Here is a 20,344-nt window from a genome sequence, read left to right as displayed (position 1 = left end):
TACATTCTTCTAAGTCTTCAAAATCCAGTGTGCACGTTACACTGACATCAGATCTCAATTAGGACTAGGCACGTTTCAGGTGTTCAATAACTACATGTAGCAAAGGACTTCAGTACTGGACAACGCAAGCTTAGATAATCAGAACTAGGACATTGTCTCCAGAAAAACTAGGATATGTACTTGCTATTTCTGGGAATGGAAAGGAAACGTTTTCTTTTTTTTACCCCCAAACAAGTTAACTTACCTTATTAGCCAGCTTTTGACGTAACTGATACAAAGAGAAATCTTTGTGTTTTAGTGGGATGAAGAAAGGAAACTTGGAGTGAGCCTGGGTGTGATGAGTAAGAGCAGCAGTGTAGGAGGAAAGACTGGAATTCAGACCAAGGAAGTTTTGCTGTAATACGATTGAGGCTAAGTCCAAGAGAGGATGGGGGCAGCACGCAGAAGGAAGGCTCAGGGTTGGGAAAAAGGGCTAGCCCTGGAATGATATATTTCAAAGTCAAATGTTAAAGGTACCTAGTTGGCCATGGGACTTTCTTCTCAATCTTCATCCTCTCCCATACTTGCCCCTGTTAGATGGATATTACAGAGTATATAGTGGCTAAGAGCAGGCATGACCCCTAGAGTATATTAGTCCCTTGAACTACTTTTTAGGTAATTCTTTATAGATCTTATTTCCCCCCCCCCTTTCACAAAAGGAAAATATGAGACAAGCAGAGAATAGATAGAGAAGTAGAGCAGGTAGAAAATAAAGTGAAGAAAAGAAAAGTAGGAAAGGAGAAAAACTGTGGAAACACCAAAAATATACCAATATACCCCTAATAAATTAGAATATTGAGTGAAGGTTTTTTTTCTTCTTCAAGAGATGGAAAATGTAGGTAAAGGTAGGGAAATGTGATGCAGAACAGAGGGCATATCCAAGAGAAAATACTTCTTCACCATTTTACTTAAAATTGCCTTGCTTGCCTTCTTCATAGCTGTGCCACTGCATACGTTCTACTGGCTGAGGAAGAAGCAACAACTATTGTAGATGCTGAAAGATTATTTAAACAGGCACTCAAGGCAGGAGAAACAATTTACAGGCGGTCACAGCAGTGCCAGCACCAAAGTCCTCAGCATGAAGCTCAACTGAGTAAGCAAATTTGAACTGATTTTTACCTGTCTTTTATTTAGTTCCTGCAGTTGACTCTTTTATGTTTAAGACACAAAACAACAATAATGAAAACAACCCTTAATACTTAGAAGTTAGCTTCTTTTCATAAGAGATAACTAATCTATTCATTATGTCTATAAGCCAGCAAGACAAATAGACATTAGCTAGAGAATGCTTGTGGAAGGGAACAGATATGCTTTGGTTATTGAGAGATGTGCTGCTTTGAGACTTAAGGTAATTTATTTCATGTGAGAATTTGGGCTGGTCATTGGAGAAGCACAACTCAGAAATATCCAAGATTCAGGAGAGCCTTCTAGTAATGATAAGCAGCTATTACCTTTATCCTCACCCTTCCCCCAAGCAGTAGTAGAAGTACATCCTTTGGTGTGCCCTTCAGACTGTATGTACCTCCACACAGTGCCAGGAAGTGACCCCTTTAGTATAACATCCAGTCTACACGTGGCATTGATTCTTTCTTTCCTTGACTTTTCTCTATGATATGTTTGAGAACATATGGGCCAAAGCAACTGAGATTCTTTCCTCTCTTAGGGATGCTCTCTCGGTTACTATTGAGATACTTCCACCAAAGATGTTAGAATCTGTAGAGCTGCTGCTTCCTGCTGTTTTTCGTGGCCATTAGTTTAATGATTTTGGCAGATAATGGGCAATAAATTGAAATATGTTTACATAATGCATTATCTGTTAGCAGTTAAGTTCTAAATCTTTTGTTTGTGGAAATTAAAATTTGGATAATGTTTTCTCTCCAAACTAAATATTGATGTATACAGTATGTTTCCTTAATGTATGTTGTTATAGCACACAACTGTGGGAATATATAATTTTGCAGTCTGGAACTAATGAAACTACATCTGTGAAAAAGCCATGCCATTTGTCTTTGTATATCTCAAATATGATTCTGAGATAGTTACAGAAATATTTGTGAGCTCTTAGTAGAAAGAGTTTTATAGTTTGTTAATTACTAGCTGTTGAGCAAAAGTTCACACTAGCCATGGAGATTTTGTCTTGAACATCTTTTGTTTGTCAGTTCAAACAATAGAGAATATTAAAATAATAGATTGTTTATGCAGTAACTCAAAATAATAGGTCAGAATTAGTTTTTCCTATTAATGTATATATTTCTTTTATGTTAATATTAAAATATACTTTTCAAGTTTACACTGATTAATTTATATATAATATATTCAGATTACTTATTGTTAGAGGCAAAAGTAATTCTATATATATAGATTTTAAGCTTTTACCATAAAAAACTTCAAACATATACAAAAATAGAACAGTATAATGAACCCCCATTCAATGTTAGTCACCCAAATTCAATAATCATTAATAGTCTTCCATTCTGACACAGTTTAATTTTAATTGAAACTTCCTGGGTAAGCAAATAATTACTTATAGTTAATGGATAATATGTTAATGAAATAGTACTTTGTAATACAAAGTGATAGTTGTGTCATTTTTTTTTAAATAGGAAGAGATACCAATGTACTGGTATATATTAAAAGAAGATTAGCAATGTGTGCAAGAAAATTAGGAAGAATAAGAGAAGCAGTAAAAATAATGAGAGATGTAAGTAAGTTTGATGATTGGATGTTTATATTTCTTCCTTCAAAAACTGAAAATGTGGTTTAAGTTGCCAATTATTTTAATGTAAAATCATTGTTTTTTAATTGGTAGTTTTTATAACAAGCTATTTATTAATATACATGTACTTCTAAGGGTTGAGTCTCCACAGTTTTGTTAAGAAACTAAAGAATTTCTACTTTAATGAATCAGATTCAGCTCTATTGAGTTCCTTTGCTATAATTTTAATCTTTTTTCCTTTTAATGTACAGTTGATGAAAGAATTCCCTCCTCTTACCATGTTGAACATCCATGAGAATCTCCTAGAATCACTTTTAGAATTACAGGCCTATGCAGATGTTCAGGCAGTCCTAGCAAAATATGATGGTGAGTGATAATTGACTTAGTTGATAGCATGGTTAAAATATTTTTTTCAATTATGTAATCATAAATGTGATCCTATTCTGGTATTTCTTTGATTTTCTCTTCCCATCTTACTAGTCAGTATTTAGAATCCATGGATACAAGTTATAGTTTCTTCTTTATCAAGACTTTTGGGAGGAAAAGTCTACAAGCAGGAACTTTTCTTCTGTAAAAATTTATTCATTTGTTTATTGAGTGAAGGGCTTGGAATACAATAGTGAACAAGAAGACATGGACTTAGTCCTTGTAGGATTTCCAGTTTAGTAAAGGAACATACAGACAAATGAATAGTAGTTATATTGAAGCATAGCGTGTTAGGTGAGATAATTGGAAAAGTATGGGGTGCTATGGACATAGGATGGTACCTCATTTGTTTTGGAGTGTCAGAGACAGTTAACAGAAGTTGCTTTATGGTATGTATAAGAAATTCAGAATAACATTTTTACAATGCTTTTTGGTTACAAAGTATAATTTGTTATTTCATATGATCAGTATAATAATCTTGTGAGGTGGTAGGACAAGTTCGTTTACTCTTGTTAGTAAAAAGGAAACTGGAGTTGAAGAAGGTTAAGTAATTGGGTAAGGTCCCAGCCAGTAAGTGTGGCAAGCTAACACTTAAATCCAGGTATTCCATTTCTTTACTAGTCTTCCAATAGTAAGAAGTCGGTGTATATTGGCTGTTTTTATTATTATACTAAACAGTGCCAGTTCACCACAAATGGAATTGGGAGAATTTTTAAAAAGCATGACCATTCTCCTCATTCTGAGTGAGGCATCAGCTTTTAACATCCAGATGAAAACATCCTAACTAGCATATTTCTGGTCATATCTTTCCCTATAACATAGGTACAGGTCACATATTCACCGTTGTTCTGTTGTAAGTTCCTAGCCATTAGCTTGGGAATCCCCATGACTTGGAAAGTTTGAAATGTATCACACTTGGAAAGAGAAGTTTATTTCTTTTAAACATCTGGAATTCTTACAAGTGCTTCACAATAGTGTAGGCTCATGGAGAAATTTGTGAGAAATTCTTTCCATATGTAACTTATCGTGTGCGTGGCCTGCTTATGATACAGTGAACAAGCTTAGCAACCAAATACAAAAAATCAGATAGGACCTGATTTATTCAAAATAAAATAAAACTAACAACTTAGATATGCTTCTGTATTTTCAGCTGTTTTTATGATTCCCCAGTTTTTACCATTCTAGAATCCTGTAGAAGCTAAAAGCAAATTTATTTCTTTAGTTCTCGATTTGCTGGTGTAACTCTGGAATCTAAAACTTCGAGAGAGTCCACTAGTACTACTCTCCTGATAACATTATTTTGGGCATTGTTTAAGAAAGGATTGGTATGATTAATTATATTATAATTCCTGATTCTTTATTTTATAAAAAATCCTTTAAGACAATGTAGAAAATACAAAAACATTGGAAGAAGAAAAAATTAAAATTACCTATTGTATTACCTGGATTTGACTCCTGTTAACTATTTCTTTTTTTTTTTTTTTTCCTGAATCTTAGTTTTTATCTGTTGAATTTGTACCAGGAATTATTCTTATTAAAAATTGTCTTAAGATATTTTTTGTGATTCTTACCTAAGTTGAAAATTACAATTACAGATATAAGCCTTCCAAAGTCAGCAGCAATCTGTTATACAGCAGCACTATTGAAGACAAGGACTGTTTCAGATAAGTAAGTATTGAAAACTACAGTAATGGGCGCCTGGGTGGCTCGGTTAAGCGACTGCCTTCGGCTCAGGTCATGATCCTGGAGTCCCTGGATCGAGTCCCGCATTGGGCTCCCTGCTCGGCAGGGAGTCTGCTTCTCCCTCTCCCACTCCCTGTTTGTGTTCCCTCTCTCGCTGTGTCTTTCTCTGTCAAATAAATAAATAAAATCTTTAAAAAAAAAAAAAAGAAAACTACAGTAATTCAGAAAGACTACTAAACTCAAGGCGGGTTTCCCCTGCTATCTGAAAGTTCACTTTATGCCACTTCACTTTTATAAAACACTTACATTAATACCTGTGTTTGCTAACCGAAAGAAATCTGAACAGGATGCTCACATTTATGAAATGGTAATTGCTTCTTCCCTTTACGCCATTCCAGCTTAGGAAAGGTTTCTTAGGAACGCTCTACTTGCAGATCGCAGGGGAAACCTGTATTGTTTTTCACCACTGACTTTAAACAATGCTTTTCCTCCCTATTTCCTTTTGAATAACCTTGATCTCATGGGGCTTTGAGGCTTCTTACTAGTGTAGTGAGCACGGTTTTTAGAGCTAAATAAACCTGGATTCCAATTCACAGTCTACTATATACCAGCTGTGGAACTTTGGACACGTTAATCAGTTTGAGTCTCTTCCTTTCTGTAAAATGAGAATAATAATACTGTAGCATGGTTGTTTTTGGAGTACATTGTAGCTATGATGATAATAAGGTGTATGGTAGGGAAATAGTTTCATGCTGTCTGTTCTGAGATTATAATTCTAAATTCTGTTTCCCTTGTCTTTTTGGCTGTCCTTAATGAATTTCTCTTTATTCCACAGATAAGATTTTCAGAAACCAAAGGGCAACCATTTTCTTTCGCCTTAGATTACTATGCCTCAATATGAATTAGAATGGAATATTCACAGTCTGTTTCCTCTCGGTGAAAATTTTATACGAATGTACCTCTATTTCATGAGATTCTCTGGATGTCTCTATGTAGCATTTCTTATTTTATCACCTTTCCCAGAATGTGCCAGTGGACTTCTGAAGGCTTTTACTACTTAAATTTGAAGATTTCCATTTCTTATGCTGCCCTTCTTTATATGTTGACCCAAGGGCTTTATTTCATGTTTAGTAGTTATTTGGCTTTGTCTTTGGCTATCACCAGAAACCCCTGCTTCAGGAAGTTAGATTATGATCAAAATCCATGGATTTTTATATTAATTTTTTCATGTTATGGTTTTCTTACAGATTCTCTCCCGAAACCGCTTCCAGAAGAGGGCTAAGCACAGCAGAAATCAGTGCTGTGGAAGCAATTCATAGAGCTGTGGAATTTAATCCTCATGTTCCAAAAGTGAGAAATTTTATGATGAAAATGCTACATTTATTTGAGTTTACCAAACTCATGAAAGTATGTAGACCAAAGTTTGGGTCTCTATAATTCTAGTCAGAATTATTTCAGTCTGTTATATATTTTTTAAAGATTGATTTATTTATTTGAGAGAGCTCGCTCGCATGAGCGTGCACGTTGGGGGCAGTGGCAGAGGGAGAGGGAGAGAGAGCCCTAAGCAGACTCCGCACTGAGATCACAACCTGAGCTGAAACCAAGAGTTGGACACTCAACCAACTGCACCATCCAGGCACCCCAAGTCTGTTAACAATTTTGATACTTATTGACTGTAAAGGGAATCTGGAGTTTTCTTTGTGAGAAGGATTTTCATTACAAATTTCATTTCATTAGTTTAATTGATTAATTACAAGTTTAGTTTCTTTAGCCATTCCATGACTATTCAAATTTGTTCTTCTTGTGTTGGTTTTTGTTGTTATATTTTTCTAGGAATTTAGTTCATAAAAATTTTGAAATTTATTGGCACAAAGATTTCATAAAATCCTTTCGTAATCTTGTTAATGTTTGCAGGATCAATTGTGATATCCACTGTTTAGTTCCTAACACTAGTTTTTTTATTTTCTTAACCAGATTCCCCAGGGATCTATCAATTTTATTAGTCTTTGCAAAGAACCAAGCTCTGGCTTTGTCAATCCGCTCTACTATTTGTTTCCTGGTTCATTCATTTCTGCTCTTTATGGGCTTTTTTCAACTTTCTTTGGCTCTATTTTATTATTTTTTTATTTCCTGTATCTTTTTATATAAGTACTTAAATTAACACATTATTTTTCAGCCTTTCTTCTTTCTAAAATATTTGTTCAAGTCGGTAAACCTCTAAGTACAATGTTAACTGCATTGGATAGCAGTATTTTTTGTTTAATTTAATTCAACATATTTTCTAATTTCCATCTTGATTTCCTCTTTCTAAATACATCTTTAGAGATATATTTATTCCATTTAGCTATTTCTTAATTTCCAAACATGTGAAGATTATCTTTTTATCCATGATTTCTAGCATAATTGCATTATGGCCAGAGAACATACTCTATGATTTCACTCCTTTGAAACATTTTTCAATTCTTGAATTTCTGTTTATTTTTCACATCTCCTGTGTTATTTATAGTTTGTGATTCTCTGCCAAAATTTAAAATATACTTTTTTATCTCTTTGAAAATAGTTTAAAGTAGTTATCTTAAAGTCTTTCTCTGATAATCCACATATCTGGAACTTCTTTCTGTTTCTATAATGTGTTTTTTTCTGCTACATTATTTCTTCTTGTCTTGCTTTCTCTTTTGCCTGATTTTCTTTGACTACGTACCCACTATTTTAATGTACAAAAAATGTAGAAATAACTTGAAACTTCAGATAATAGTATCGTCCTTCAGAGAGGATTTTCTTTGCTCTTAGATGCTTAGAAGAAGCAACCAGCAGGACAGAATCATCTTAATTCAGTTTCAGGGATTGATATTTTCTGGTCTCCCCAGATGACTAGAAACTGGGCTGAAATCCATGAATGTCTGGGTTTATTTCTGGTTCACCCTTATTCCTAGGATGAAGCTTTTCTGGGTCCCAATTCAATCCTGAGGATTTTACCAAGACTCTCACTCTTAGCACACCAGGAACTCCTGACTTTTGTTCCTTTAGCCTTATAAAACTGGCATAAAAAATGAACAGCCTCTTAGCCATCTTGTCCAGAATTGGCAAATGTGGCTTCTGTTATTGCTGCCTTCTTTGGACTGTTTGTTAATTCCTTACCCTTTGTTCATTCTCTGATGTATTTGATTAGGTTTTTAAAAATATTTTGTTGTTTGAGAGGGTTGATCTGAATTATCCAGTCTTCAATTACTGGAAGCAGAAGTTTGAAAATCCTTCTATATGAAATGCTCTGCTCTCTCATGCTGCAGAGTGGTTAAAAGAATGGATTCTGCAATTACACTGCCGAGGTTTGAATTCTGGCTCCGCTACTTCCTAGTTGTATGACCTGGGACAGGTTACTCAATTTCTCTGGACTTGAGTGACCTTGTGTATAAAATGGGGCTAATAATCATTATCCCTTAGAGTTGTTATTAAGATTAAATGAGTTCATATCTTTAAAGTGCTTAGAAGAATGCCTGACACACAGTAAACATTTCAGAAGTGATTTTTAATGTTATTATCCAGGATGGGATAGAAATCTGTTCCCCTGTGCGAAGGTAAGCAGCAGTTATTAATCAGAACTCTTCAAATTAAATACATCCCTAAGGTGTCTAAAATTTTTATTTATTTAATTCCCACTCAAAATAACAAAATCTGCACCCTGTAGTTGTGGACTTGTTTTCTGCTTCAAAAATGCTCTCATGCAAAGTGTATTCTCAGCAGTAACAATTCTGATAATGTGCATTGTGCATTTGTCTTCAAAACTACTGCTGAAGGCACTTGGGTGGAGGGAGGGTAGTAGAAATCCCAGGCATTGCCCTAGTTAAATTAAACTGTTAGATAGATAAAATATATTAATCTCCAGATTGAATCTGCTCTAGATAATCTATAATGCTTTTAGGGATACTTTTTTTTTTTTTTTTTTACTTTAAACACACGAGAAGTTAAAGAAGACCTAAATAAATGGAGATATGTACCATGTACGTGGATTAGAAGACTCAATATTGTTAAGATCACAGTTCTCTCCAAACTGATCTGTAGATTCAATCTACTTCCTATTAAAATCCTATCAGGCCTGTTTGTAGAAATTCACAAACTCATCCTAAAATTGATAAGAAAATGCAAAGGACATAGAATAGCCAAAACAATTTTGAGAAAGAACAAAATTGGAAGTTACCCAAGTTTACCCAATTTTAAGACCTTTTTAAGCTATAGTAGTTAAAATAATATTGGCATAAATATTAAAATATAGATCAATAGAAGACAATAAAAAATCCTGAAGTAAACTCACTTAATGATGATCAGTTGATTTTCTTTTTTTTTTTAAAGGTTTTATTTATTTATTTGAGGGGTGGGGAAGGTCAGAGAGAGAAGCAGACTCCCCGCTAAGCAGGGAGCCCGATGCAGGACTTGATCTCGGGACTCCGGGATCATGACATGAGCCGAAAGCAGTCACTTAACTGACTCAGCCACTCAGGCACCCCATCAATTGATTTTTCAACAAGAATTCCAAGGCAATGGGTGCCAAGGATAGTCTTTTTTATGGGGCTGGAACAAATGGTGCTGGAACAATCAGTTATCTATATGGAGGAAAAAAGAAAAAAGAACCCAGACCCTTCCTTCACACCATTTACAAAAATGAAGTCAATATGGAACATAGATCTAAATGTAGGAGGTAAAATTATAAAACTTAGAGAAGGAAACAGAAGAAAATCTTTGTGACTTTGGATTAGGCAAAGATTTCTTCAAAAACATGATCCATAAAAAAGTGGATAAATTGGACTCCTTAAAGTGTTTGCTCCTCAAAAGACATCATTAAGAAAATAGAAAGCCAAAGACTAGGGAAAAATATTTGCAAGTCATATACTATTAAAGTTCCATATCCAGAACTTATAAAGAACTCTTACAGCTCAATAATAAGAGGACAAACAACTTAATTAAAAAGTTAGCGGGACACCTGGGTGGCTCAGTTGTTAAGCGTCTGCCTTCGGCTCAGGTCATGATCCCAGAGTCCTGGGATCAAGCCCCGCATCGGGCTCCCTGCTCCGCGGGAAGCCTGCTTCTCCCTCTCTCACTCCCCCTGCTTGTTTTCCCTCTCTCGCTGTGTCTCTCTGTCAAATAAATAAAATCTTTAAAAAAAAAAAAAGTAATTAGCAAAGGATTCAATAGTCACTTCACCAAAGAAGATATATGAATAGGTAATAAGCACATGAGAAGATAGCATCATTAGTCATTGGGGAAATACAAATTAAAAGCACAATATGATATTACTCTATACCCACTCAAATGGCTATACTCACAAAGACTGACAAAATCAAGTGTTGGCAAAATGTGGAGAAACTGCATACATTGCTGCTGGGCATATAAATTAGTATAGCTACTTTGGAAACAATTTTGTAGTTAAACATATGCTGGCCTTATGACCCATCAGTTTCAGTCCTAGATATCTACCCAAGAGCAATGAAAACTTATGTCCATACAGAGACTTGTATGCAAGTGTTCATAATAGTATTATTCACAATAGCCAAAAACTTGAAACAGTCCAAAAACAGGTGAGTGAACAAATAAATTGTAGTTATCTCCATACAGTGGAACACTTCTTAGCACTAAAAAGAAACAAACTGTAAGTACTTGTAACAACATAGATGGACCTCAAATAGTTTATGCCAAGTGAAAGAAACCAGACACAAAAGACAAACATATTATATGATTTCATTAATACGAAATTTCTCGAGCAGGGAAAACAATAGACACAAAAAGCAGATCAGTGGTTCCCTGGAGCTGAGGGTGGGAGTATGGATTGACTGCAGACCAGCGTGAGGGAGCTTTTTGTGGTGATGGTTGCACAACTGTATAAATTCACTAAAAATCATTGAACTGTATACTTACAATGGTGAATTTTGTGATATGAAATACATATCTCAGTAAAACTGTAATATATAATTTAAGTATATATTTAGCATATAATGTGTATATACTTTAACATTTTTAAATCATTTCTATTTGTAGGTAGAAATTTAAGTATTTTCCCCCAGCTAAACATCAAAGCCAGTTGACAGTTCTACTCTATCAAAATATCTAGCTAAGTAGAATGGTGCTATAAGCCTTACAGTATTGTTTGTGGATACACACTGTAGGCTGGGTATTTTTAAACCAGATCATTATTAAGGTTTTTTGGAGAAAATTTAAGCTCCAACAACTTGGATAATATCCCACCTAAATAACATTGGCGTTACATGAACTGGAGAGCTCTGGTCTGTAAGGCTATTTTTGCTAGGGTTTTACAAGTGATGAAGTATGTACTGATTCAGATCCCCCCTCCACCAATTATGTTCTCTATCCCTGTCTTTCAGCTGGAGCCAAGCAAACATAAAGGGCTGTAGGAGTTTTCTTCCTCAAACTTCAACTGTGGGTTGTGATAGCTTATTTAACCTAATGAACAGTGACCTTTACGTAAATAAATAAATAAATAAATAAATTTAATCTTCTTTTATTTTTACAAATTTATTACACGAATTTGTCAAATGTTGTATGACTCTTACCAGTAAAATGACAAAGGATAAAGCTATTTTAGCAGGAAATATTTTTTGGCAACTCTCCACATAACTACAACAGAAATGGCTGCAGGTCTAGCTGTGCAATTTGTTAAAGCTGGAAACTATTAGAAGCGCAATAGAGAAAGATCACATAAATCTCTTCAGGCTATGAATTCGCTTTAGATATTTCATTAATATTGATTGTACAGATTTTTTTAATCTACTGAATGAATTTCAGTGTACAGTAACTATGATAGTAATAGCAAAAAATTAGAACAGCATGTTTTCATGGGTTTTGACTTGTTCTTCATTACCTAGCTATGGCTTTGGTTCAAAATTTTTTTTAGTCGCCAAACAAGAAAAAGATTGTGCATCTTTCAGCTACTATAGAAATAGGTTCTTTTTTAAGAGTAGAAAATGTTTCATACCTTTTGACTATTCCACAACACCATGTTTCAGTCATTCTAGTGTCTCGTATCCTTTATTATCCAACCATCAGAGTTTTATAGAAGGTATTCTTTTTTTTAATTGAGATAATTCACATGCCATAAAATTCACCCTTTTAAAGTACAAAATTCATTGGTTTTTAGTATATTCTTAAGGCTCTACAATCATCATCACTCTCTAATACTAGAACATTTTCATTGCCCCCGAATGAAACCCGGTACCTATTAATAGTCACTCCCCATTCTTTTCTTCCCTAATCTCTGGCATCCACTAATCTTCTTTCTGTCTCTGTGGATTTGGAATCAGAATATGTGGCGTTTTTGTGTCTGACTTAGCATAATGTAGCATGTATCAATACTTCATTCCTTTTTATGGCTGAATAATATTCCATTGTATGGATAAGACTACGTTTTCTTTATTCATCAGTTGATGGCCATTTGGGTTGGTCCCACTTTTTGGCTATTTTGAATAAATATGCGGTGAATATTCATGTGCACGTTTTTGTGTGAACACGTGGTTTCACTTCTTGGCTATAAACCTAGTAGCAGAATTGTTGGATCATATGGTAATTCCATGTTTAACTTTTTGAGAGACTTCCAAACTGTTTTCCAAAGTGGCTGCACTGTTTTACATTCCCACCAGCAATGTGTGAGGGTTTCAACTTCCGTACATCCATGCCAACACTTGTTATTGTTTGTCTTTTGATTATAGTTATCCTAGTAGGTGTGAATGGTGTCTCGTTGTGGTTTGGATTTGCATTTCCTTAATGACTAATGATGTCAAACATCTATCTTTTAATGTGCTTTTTGGCCATTTGTATGACTTCTTTGGATAAAAGTTTATTCAAATCCTTTGAACACTTTTAATTTGTCTTTTTATTGTAGAAGGTATTTAACATTATTCTTATGGTAAGCTATTGACACTCTTGACTGATATGGTCCAAAACCATTATGAATCTCCATAGTTGAAAATACCACTGTAACATAACTTCACCCCTGAAATGTAAATACGAGGATAGGTCATGAACCTTGCTGAGATGTGAATGCTGAAGAGTCAGGGTTACTCATTAGATAAGTTACTCACATGTGTGCACAAGCCTCAGAGCACATGATTCAGATTTGTGCCTTAGCAAAATGATGGTTTTATAAGTCATGGATGTTTAGAGATACCATAGATGATTGAAATTATAAGTATTAAATCCATGAATGTCAGTGACCTATATAGATGTGATTGTTGACCTATGACACTTTACATATTAATTAAAATAGTATTGTCCAGCTTTAACTTAGAATCTAAAAATAGCTAGCTGCAATATTTCATTGAAGGTTTGTTTCCTAAGCATACTACCACCAAATTCTTCTAAATTTTATTGTTTTTATATTTAAATTTGAAATAATTATCTTTTTTAAAAGATTATTTATTTTAGAGAGAGAGAGTGCGCGCCAGAGCAATAGTGCAGGGGAGAAGGGCAGAGGGAGAGGAAGAGAATCTCAAGCAGACTCCATGCTGAGCACAGAGCCCAACGCGGGGCTTGATCCCACAATCCATGGGATCACGACCTGAGCCAAAACCAAGAGTTGGATGCTTAACTGACTGAGCCACCCAGGGGCCCCTGAAATAATTATCTTAAAAACAAAACCACAGGGCGCCTGGGTGGCTCAGTCGGTTAAGCAACTGCCTTCGGCTCGGGTCATGATCCTGGAGTCCCGGGATCGAGTCCCATATCGGGCTCCTTGCTCAGCAGGGGGTCTGCTTCTCCCTCTGATCCTCCCCCCTCTCATGCTCTCTCTCTCTGTCTCATTCTCTCTCTCAAATAAATAAATAAAATCTTTAAAAAAAAAAAAAAACACTAAAAAAAAAAAACAAAAAACAAAACCACAGGGATGCCTGGGTGGCTCAGTCGGTTAAGCATCTACCTTCGGCTCATGATCCCAAGGTCTTGGAATCAAGTCCCGCATTGGGCTTCTTGCTGAGCAGGGAATCTGCTTCTCCCTCTACCTGCCACTCCCCCTGCTTGTGCTCTCTCTCTCTCTCTCTGACAAATAAATAAGATCTTAAAAAATCACAAAATAGAAAGTCCAGAAATATATCCACATGTATAGTGTCCATTGATGTTTTTTTTAAAAAAAATCAAAATTTCTGTTTGTATTTTTGCAACTGATTTGTTTGGCAAAGGATTCCTATTCAGAATATATATATAGTGTGAAAAATGACCAAAAGCCTTGAACAGATACTTCATAAAAGAAGACATTGGAATGTCCAGTAAACACATAAAGATGTGCTCAACATCATTAGTTATCAGGGAAATGCAATATAAAATCACAAGGTGCTGCTTCACACCTACCAGAATGGCTATAATTAAAAAGACTGATAAAATGTTGGTAAGATTGTATAACAATTAGAGCTCTGACACTTTGCTGCTAAACGTATAAAATGATACAACCACTTTAGAAAACTATTTGGCAATTTCTTATAAAGTTAAGCGTATATCTCACTTCTGTGAACCAGCAATTCCACTCCAAGGTATAGACCCAAGAGAAATGAAACTGTATTTTTCCAAAAAGAATGTGAATGTTCATAACAGCTTTATTCATGATAGCCCCAAACTGGAAACAACCCAGAAGTGCATTAACAAGTAAATGGACAAATTGTGATATATTTATTTAGTGGGATACTGTTCAGCAATAAAAAGAAAGAACTGATACAAGTAAAATACGAATGAATCTCAAAAATACAGTATGGTACAGAAGAGTACAAGATGAATGATTCTACTCATGTGACGTTGAAAGGTGAACTGTGCTGGGAAGAAATCAGAATAGTAGTTGCCTAAGGTGGTGAAGGCAGAGAGTTAACTGGAAAGGAGAACTTTCTGGGGTGATGAAAGTATTCTGTGTCTTCATTTGGGGGTTACTTGTACTCATTTGTCAAAACTAATTGAATTGCAGGAGTTAGGTCTGTGCATTTTACTGTTTTTAAGTTATACCTCAGTAAAGAAAAAGAATTTGACTCAGCATGGAAAGCACTGTCAAAGTATCATGCCTTCTGATTAAATGCAATGATATGTATGAAGCACTTAACACAGTGTCTGAGTATCAGGCAAGAGTATTGATCATGGCGAGTATTGTTTTATTATACCTGCACTGCCATTTTCTCTTCCTGTTTAAGCTGTTCTGTACGCACTCTTTTCTTGTGAATATTATTTTAGTGCTTATTGGCCTTAGCATGTGTCAAATTTGGGGATTTTGTTGAGACAAGGTAAAGGTGAAGTTATTGAGACAGTTAGGAATTAACTAATTTGAATTAGTTAATACCCTGAAAATAATTTATTTTGTGTCTGGCAGGAGAAGCTCTTGAGGGAAGAGTAAAGTAGAACATTTAAAAACAAAATAACAGGGCGCCTGGGTGGCTCAGTTGGTTAAGCGACTGCCTTCGGCTCAGGTCATGATCCTGGAGTCCCTGGATCGAGTCCCGCATCGGGCTCCCTGCTCGGCAGGGAGTCTGCTTCTCCCTCTGACCCTCCCCCCTCTCATGTGCTCTCTCTCAAATAAATAAATAAAATCTTTAAAAAAAAAAAAAACAAACTTGAGCACATGTTTCAGAATATGTTATCTGTAGCTTTTAAAAATCATTATTTCTTATTTTACAAAAAAAGCCGTTTTGGGTTGCCAAGAAACCAGACCATGCCTGGAGGTTTCTTTAATTGCAAGGGGAATTTTAAAAATAAATTGATACAGAAAAGGAAAAATCCATTCTGGTTGATCAGAAATTGAAGCATGTAGGATGTTCTGAGTCCCATCCACTAACAGAAGATACCAGCTCTTTAGCAGCAAGCTTACATTTCATTGGCCAAACTACCTCTATTATAGCAGCATATATGAAGGATAAAAGAGGGAAATGTGCACTAGATTGAGACTTAATGGTATGGCAGGAATCAAAGGAGAAATGGGAAGTGGTGTTGAAATCTCTGACCCAAACTTAGGGCACAGAAAAGCACTATACCTTTCTGTTGTATTATACTCTGGCCTAGGTGGACGAGTAGATATATAAAATGCTTATCTCTTGAGGTACTGCTCTGTAGGATGATATGGAAAGGAGTTTTCCTGTGGCACATGCCCTCTCTAGTCTCCCTTCCTTTTCTTTTCAACATAAGATCACTTTCTCTTTGCTCCTGAGGCTGCCAAGGGTATTATGTTTTATTTCTATTTATTAATGTAGCAATTCTGTTTACTTTCTTTCTGGGAACTGTCTTTAGTCTCCCCCCTAATACACATCCATGTGGACTCTTTGCATTCAAGCTGCCTGCCCAATCTCATAGAATGTGCACTGAGAAAACTAATTGCAGAGATAAATTGGTTCTTGATGTGCATGACTGATCAAGAGCAAAGTACCTTAATTTCAGATGCCTTCAGAGATTTTTCTTTAACCTCTGCTTTTAAGAGGAAGATTATAAAGTATTATCATTACTTCAGGTCAGAATTATATTGCTTTTGGTCAAAAGCTGTTGTAAGATTTACAAAGTAATAGAAATGAAGTAATCTAAAGATAAATTATGAAGATCAAAGCAATTCAAAATTAAAGTGAATTTGAGTGTAAGCATAGGTATGGTTTTAGAGTAAAAAAGGCCTCAGACCATACATCATTTATGTCTTTTTTTTTTTAACTACTAAAATAGCTTTAATTTTTTTTTTTAATTTTTAGGGAAAAGCAAGAGACTTGAGTGTCATTTGAGTATGTTATCCATAGTTGGATACAAATTGTTCCAACAGTTTCGGTTCTGTTCCAGATATAACAGTAGAGTGATTGATTTGGAGGTAATATGGAAGGTCCTGCAGCATATACTAGGTACCAGCCTTGGTTTATATCTTCAACTATATTTTATTTGCTGATAATTTCCAAACCTGTATGTTTTAACTCTGGCTTCCTTCCTTGTCTATAGACTTGTATTTCTATCTAGTTGTGGAAATTTTTACCTGGATATCTGATAGGTACCTCAGCCACCTCAATGTGTCTCAAACTGAATTTTTAAAAAAAGATTTTATTTATTTGAGAGAGAGAGCAGGCAGAGGAGCAGAGGGAGAGGGACAAGCAGACCCTGTGTTGGGCGCAGAGCTGACGCGGGGCTCGATCTCACGACCCTGAGATCGTGACCTGAGCTAGAATCAAGAGTCAGATGCTTAACCGACTGAGCCACCCAGGTGCCCCTCAAACTGCATTTTTTAAATCTTATTTTTAAGTGTCTTCTCCAATTTGCCTGTCTTTCCTTATTTCTGTATTTTGATTTATGGCTTCACTATCATCTTCTCATCATTAATCTTTACTTCTGCCTTCCCAAACTGCCAACTCATAATCTTTTTGAAATGTCTTTCAGATCTAGCCATCTACTCCATCCCCTCTGTCACTGACCAGTGTATGCCCTCACTACCTGCTCTTTAAAAAATTATCATTATTATTATAAAAGTAATGAGTGCTTCATAAAAAAGAAATCAGACCCTTCAGAAGTTTATAAAATAAAAAATCCAATTCTACTTCTTTCATGTAACTACTGTTTCTGTTTGGTTTATATTATTGCCAGACATTTTCTATGCATTTCTAAACATACAGGTAAAGATATAGAAATAATCTCAAATACTTTCCATCTTTTGCTGGGGTGATTAAAACATATGTCTCAGTAGTCTCCCTGCCATAATCCTATCTCCATACGGGCCATCACCAGAGCTGTCTACCTAAATAGCAAAGCTGCTCTGCTTAAAGAGCTCTCTTTGTTCCCTATCACCTGTCAGATAAGGACCAACCCCTTACTATTGCATATACAGAAACCCTTCACAGTCTGGGCCTGGCATCTGTCTCCAACCTTATTCCTTGCCGCTTCTGCTTTTCTCCTTATCTTATTATTCCCTGGATTGGTCATGTCTCATCATGTCTCCCTACCTTTGTACATATGCTTAATTTCTTCTCTACATGGCAAGTTTCTACTCATTCTTCAGGATCTTGCTCATCTGTTGCCTCTTCTGTAGAGGTGTCATTACCATTTTTCCCAAGCAGAGATAATGGCTCTCTCTTCTCCATTCCTTCAATGCCGTAATCATATCTTGGCTTTGGTTTTGTTTTGTTTGTTTTTTGGTCTGTTTGTATGTCTCTTCCTTAGTTCCCTAAAAAGCAGAACTCTTGTTTTACATATCATTTTATGTTTGAAACTCTGCTTAACGCGTAACAGGCTTCAGTAGATGTTTGGTAAATAGACATGTCTGTACTTTGGACTTATTTTGCTATAAAGACCTAAGTTAGACAAACCAAGTTAAACAAAGTAAAATTTTAGATCCCATCACTTTTTGGGGAATTTTGAAGCCGTTTTACTTAACATTTTTATGAGTTTCACTTAATGTTATTATTTTTGGCCTTTTAAGAATGGTAGTACAATTTCAGCATGACCTTATTTCTTATAAAATAACTCAGCTTTTTTTTTTTTTTAAGATTTTATTTATTTACCTGAGAGAGGATGAGAGAGAGAGAGAGCATGAGAGGGGGGAGGGTCAGATGGAGAAGCAGACTCCTCGCTGAGCAGGGAGCCCGATGCAGGGCTCGATCCCAGGACTCCAGGATCATGACCCAAGCTGAAGGCAGTCACCCAACCAACTGAGCCACCCAGGTGCCCCAAAATAACCAGCTTTTAGTGGAACACTATATAACAATTAAAAATAATGAGTTAGATCTATATAGAGATAAGAGATGTACAAGATATATTGTGAAGTAAAAAGTGAGTTACATAAAAGTTTGATCCTGTTTTTAAGGATGTTATGTGTAAAGAAATCCAGACAAATATAAATTAGATTATCCTTTTCTCTTTATTCTTTTATTCTCCAGTCTTTTTTTTAAAAAAGATTTTATTTATTTTATTTTAGAGAGAGCACAAGAGTGTGAGCAGGGGGAGGGGCAGAGGGAGCAAGCAGACTCCGAGCTGAGTGTGGAGCCCAACGTGGGGCTCCATCTCACAGCCCTGAGAACATGACCTGAGCTGAAACCAAGAGTCACATGCTCAACTGACTGAGCCATCTAGGCACCCCTATTCCCCAGTCTTTTAATATAGTATTTCTACTATGTAATTCTGCAGTGTTTGAATTTTTATGCACTAAGCATGTACTTTCAGAAGCAGAAAAAAACCCCAAACCAAACCAACCACTCTTCAGTTTTCAACCTTTCATATTCTTATTCACAGAAAAATAAAGTCTAGGTAGCAAAAGTTTGTTCTGTTTTGTTTTTAGTTTGCCCAGAGAGTGAAAAAATATCTTTAAGAAAAAACTGAAATATAAACATGAGTCTGAAGACATTTTAGCTATATATATCAGATCAGGTCAGTTAGTAAGTGTCTAAGTGCCTACTTTGGGAGTGGAGTGTGCCAGGTGCTATAGTAGAATATGAAGGATGTGGTTTCTATTGTGTAGTTACTTACAGCTTATGCTGGGTAGCAGAAATTCCTGAGTAGCAGTTTGTGAAGGAAATAAATAAGTTATAATCCTATGATTACCTATTTTAAAGATATCTTCCTTAAACGGAAAATTTTCCCTTATATTTTGAGAGTGGAACTTTATTTCAGTGTCTTATTAGAAACTGAAACATAAGAATTGCTTTGTTTTAAAGTCAAATTGGAAAGGACATTTGCTTGTAGGTGAGATGTAATGAAAAATAAGATAGCATAAGAAGATTTTTTTTAATGATTAAATGGCAAAGATTTTAAAATATAAACTCCTGAAGTCAGTTCCTAATAAACATGCCATATGTGCTTGACTATCTGAATTGTCACTCAGATCATTAAACTGAAAATATATAGTTGCTGTTCAAAAAAGTATTTTCTTGACATATTTAGTTGATATTTTCTCTAAGTTTGAATAATCGTTAAGTGAATATCTTTAGCTTACCAATTGCTAAGTGGCTACCAAGGTAGGTTTAATTTAAAGTTTCAGGGTTCTAAAACTCATTGAAAATAATTTGGGATACTTTGTCTCTTCTACCTGTAAAATGAAGTAGAATTTTAATAGAAAGGACTTGGTTTACGTATTAAAACAGTTTTCGTCTGAAAATGAGATACTCTTTTTATGATGGAGATTCCATTGTGACTGCTGCTTTTTGCTTTTTTTTTTTTTTTTTTGCTTCCTACTGAAGAAGCTCTTAGTGCACTTGCTAAGAACATAAGGAGTCATGTCAGAGGTCAGCTATTTGAGTCCATTTTCCCACAGCCGCCTGGTGCGAGTGATCTTTTACTGTGTTTTAAAAAAATGGGCAAGGATTAGAGAGGATTAGAAAGAATATTACCCTGCTGAATATAGGCCCAAGGCACTAAGGGGAGAGAACCCAACCAGGCAGCAAATGGGCTTTGCTTGACCAGGACACAACCTCTGCTGCATTCCTTTAAGAAACTGAATGGGAAATGTTAAGTCCCCAAACTGGATTAGTAAATAATCTCATAGCTTGTGACATCTGCTAA

At 35.5% G+C, this 20,344-nt stretch overlaps 1 protein-coding gene across 14 annotated transcripts in view; it reads left to right on the top strand.

Moving 5' to 3' along the window:
• The window catches only part of ST7L (suppression of tumorigenicity 7 like), a 164,053-nt gene that overhangs the window by 28,167 nt on the left and 115,542 nt on the right, over positions 1-20,344 (top strand). For 12 of the 14 annotated variants that reach the window (XR_014144083.1, XR_014144084.1, XM_081815678.1 and 9 more), the window contains 5 exons: positions 978-1,132; positions 2,643-2,740; positions 3,007-3,121; positions 4,777-4,849; positions 6,112-6,214. Coding sequence is in view for 12 of the 14 variants with exons in the window: in XM_081815678.1 (XP_081671804.1) it covers positions 978-1,132; positions 2,643-2,740; positions 3,007-3,121; positions 4,777-4,849; positions 6,112-6,214 (544 nt within the window). In the remaining 2 variants the exon portion in view is untranslated. The remainder of the gene's footprint in view (positions 1-977; positions 1,133-2,642; positions 2,741-3,006; positions 3,122-4,776; positions 4,850-6,111; positions 6,215-20,344) is intronic. The other 2 variants (XM_081815682.1, XM_081815683.1) reach the window with 1 other exon arrangement.

This window comes from Leptonychotes weddellii, chromosome 4, assembly GCF_054177405.1.
Source record: "Leptonychotes weddellii isolate Sample4059 chromosome 4, ASM5417740v2, whole genome shotgun sequence".
Classification (NCBI taxonomy): Eukaryota; Metazoa; Chordata; class Mammalia; order Carnivora; family Phocidae; genus Leptonychotes; species Leptonychotes weddellii.
Note: the sequence above shows the minus strand (reverse complement) of the source record. Positions and strands in the feature narration are given on the sequence as shown.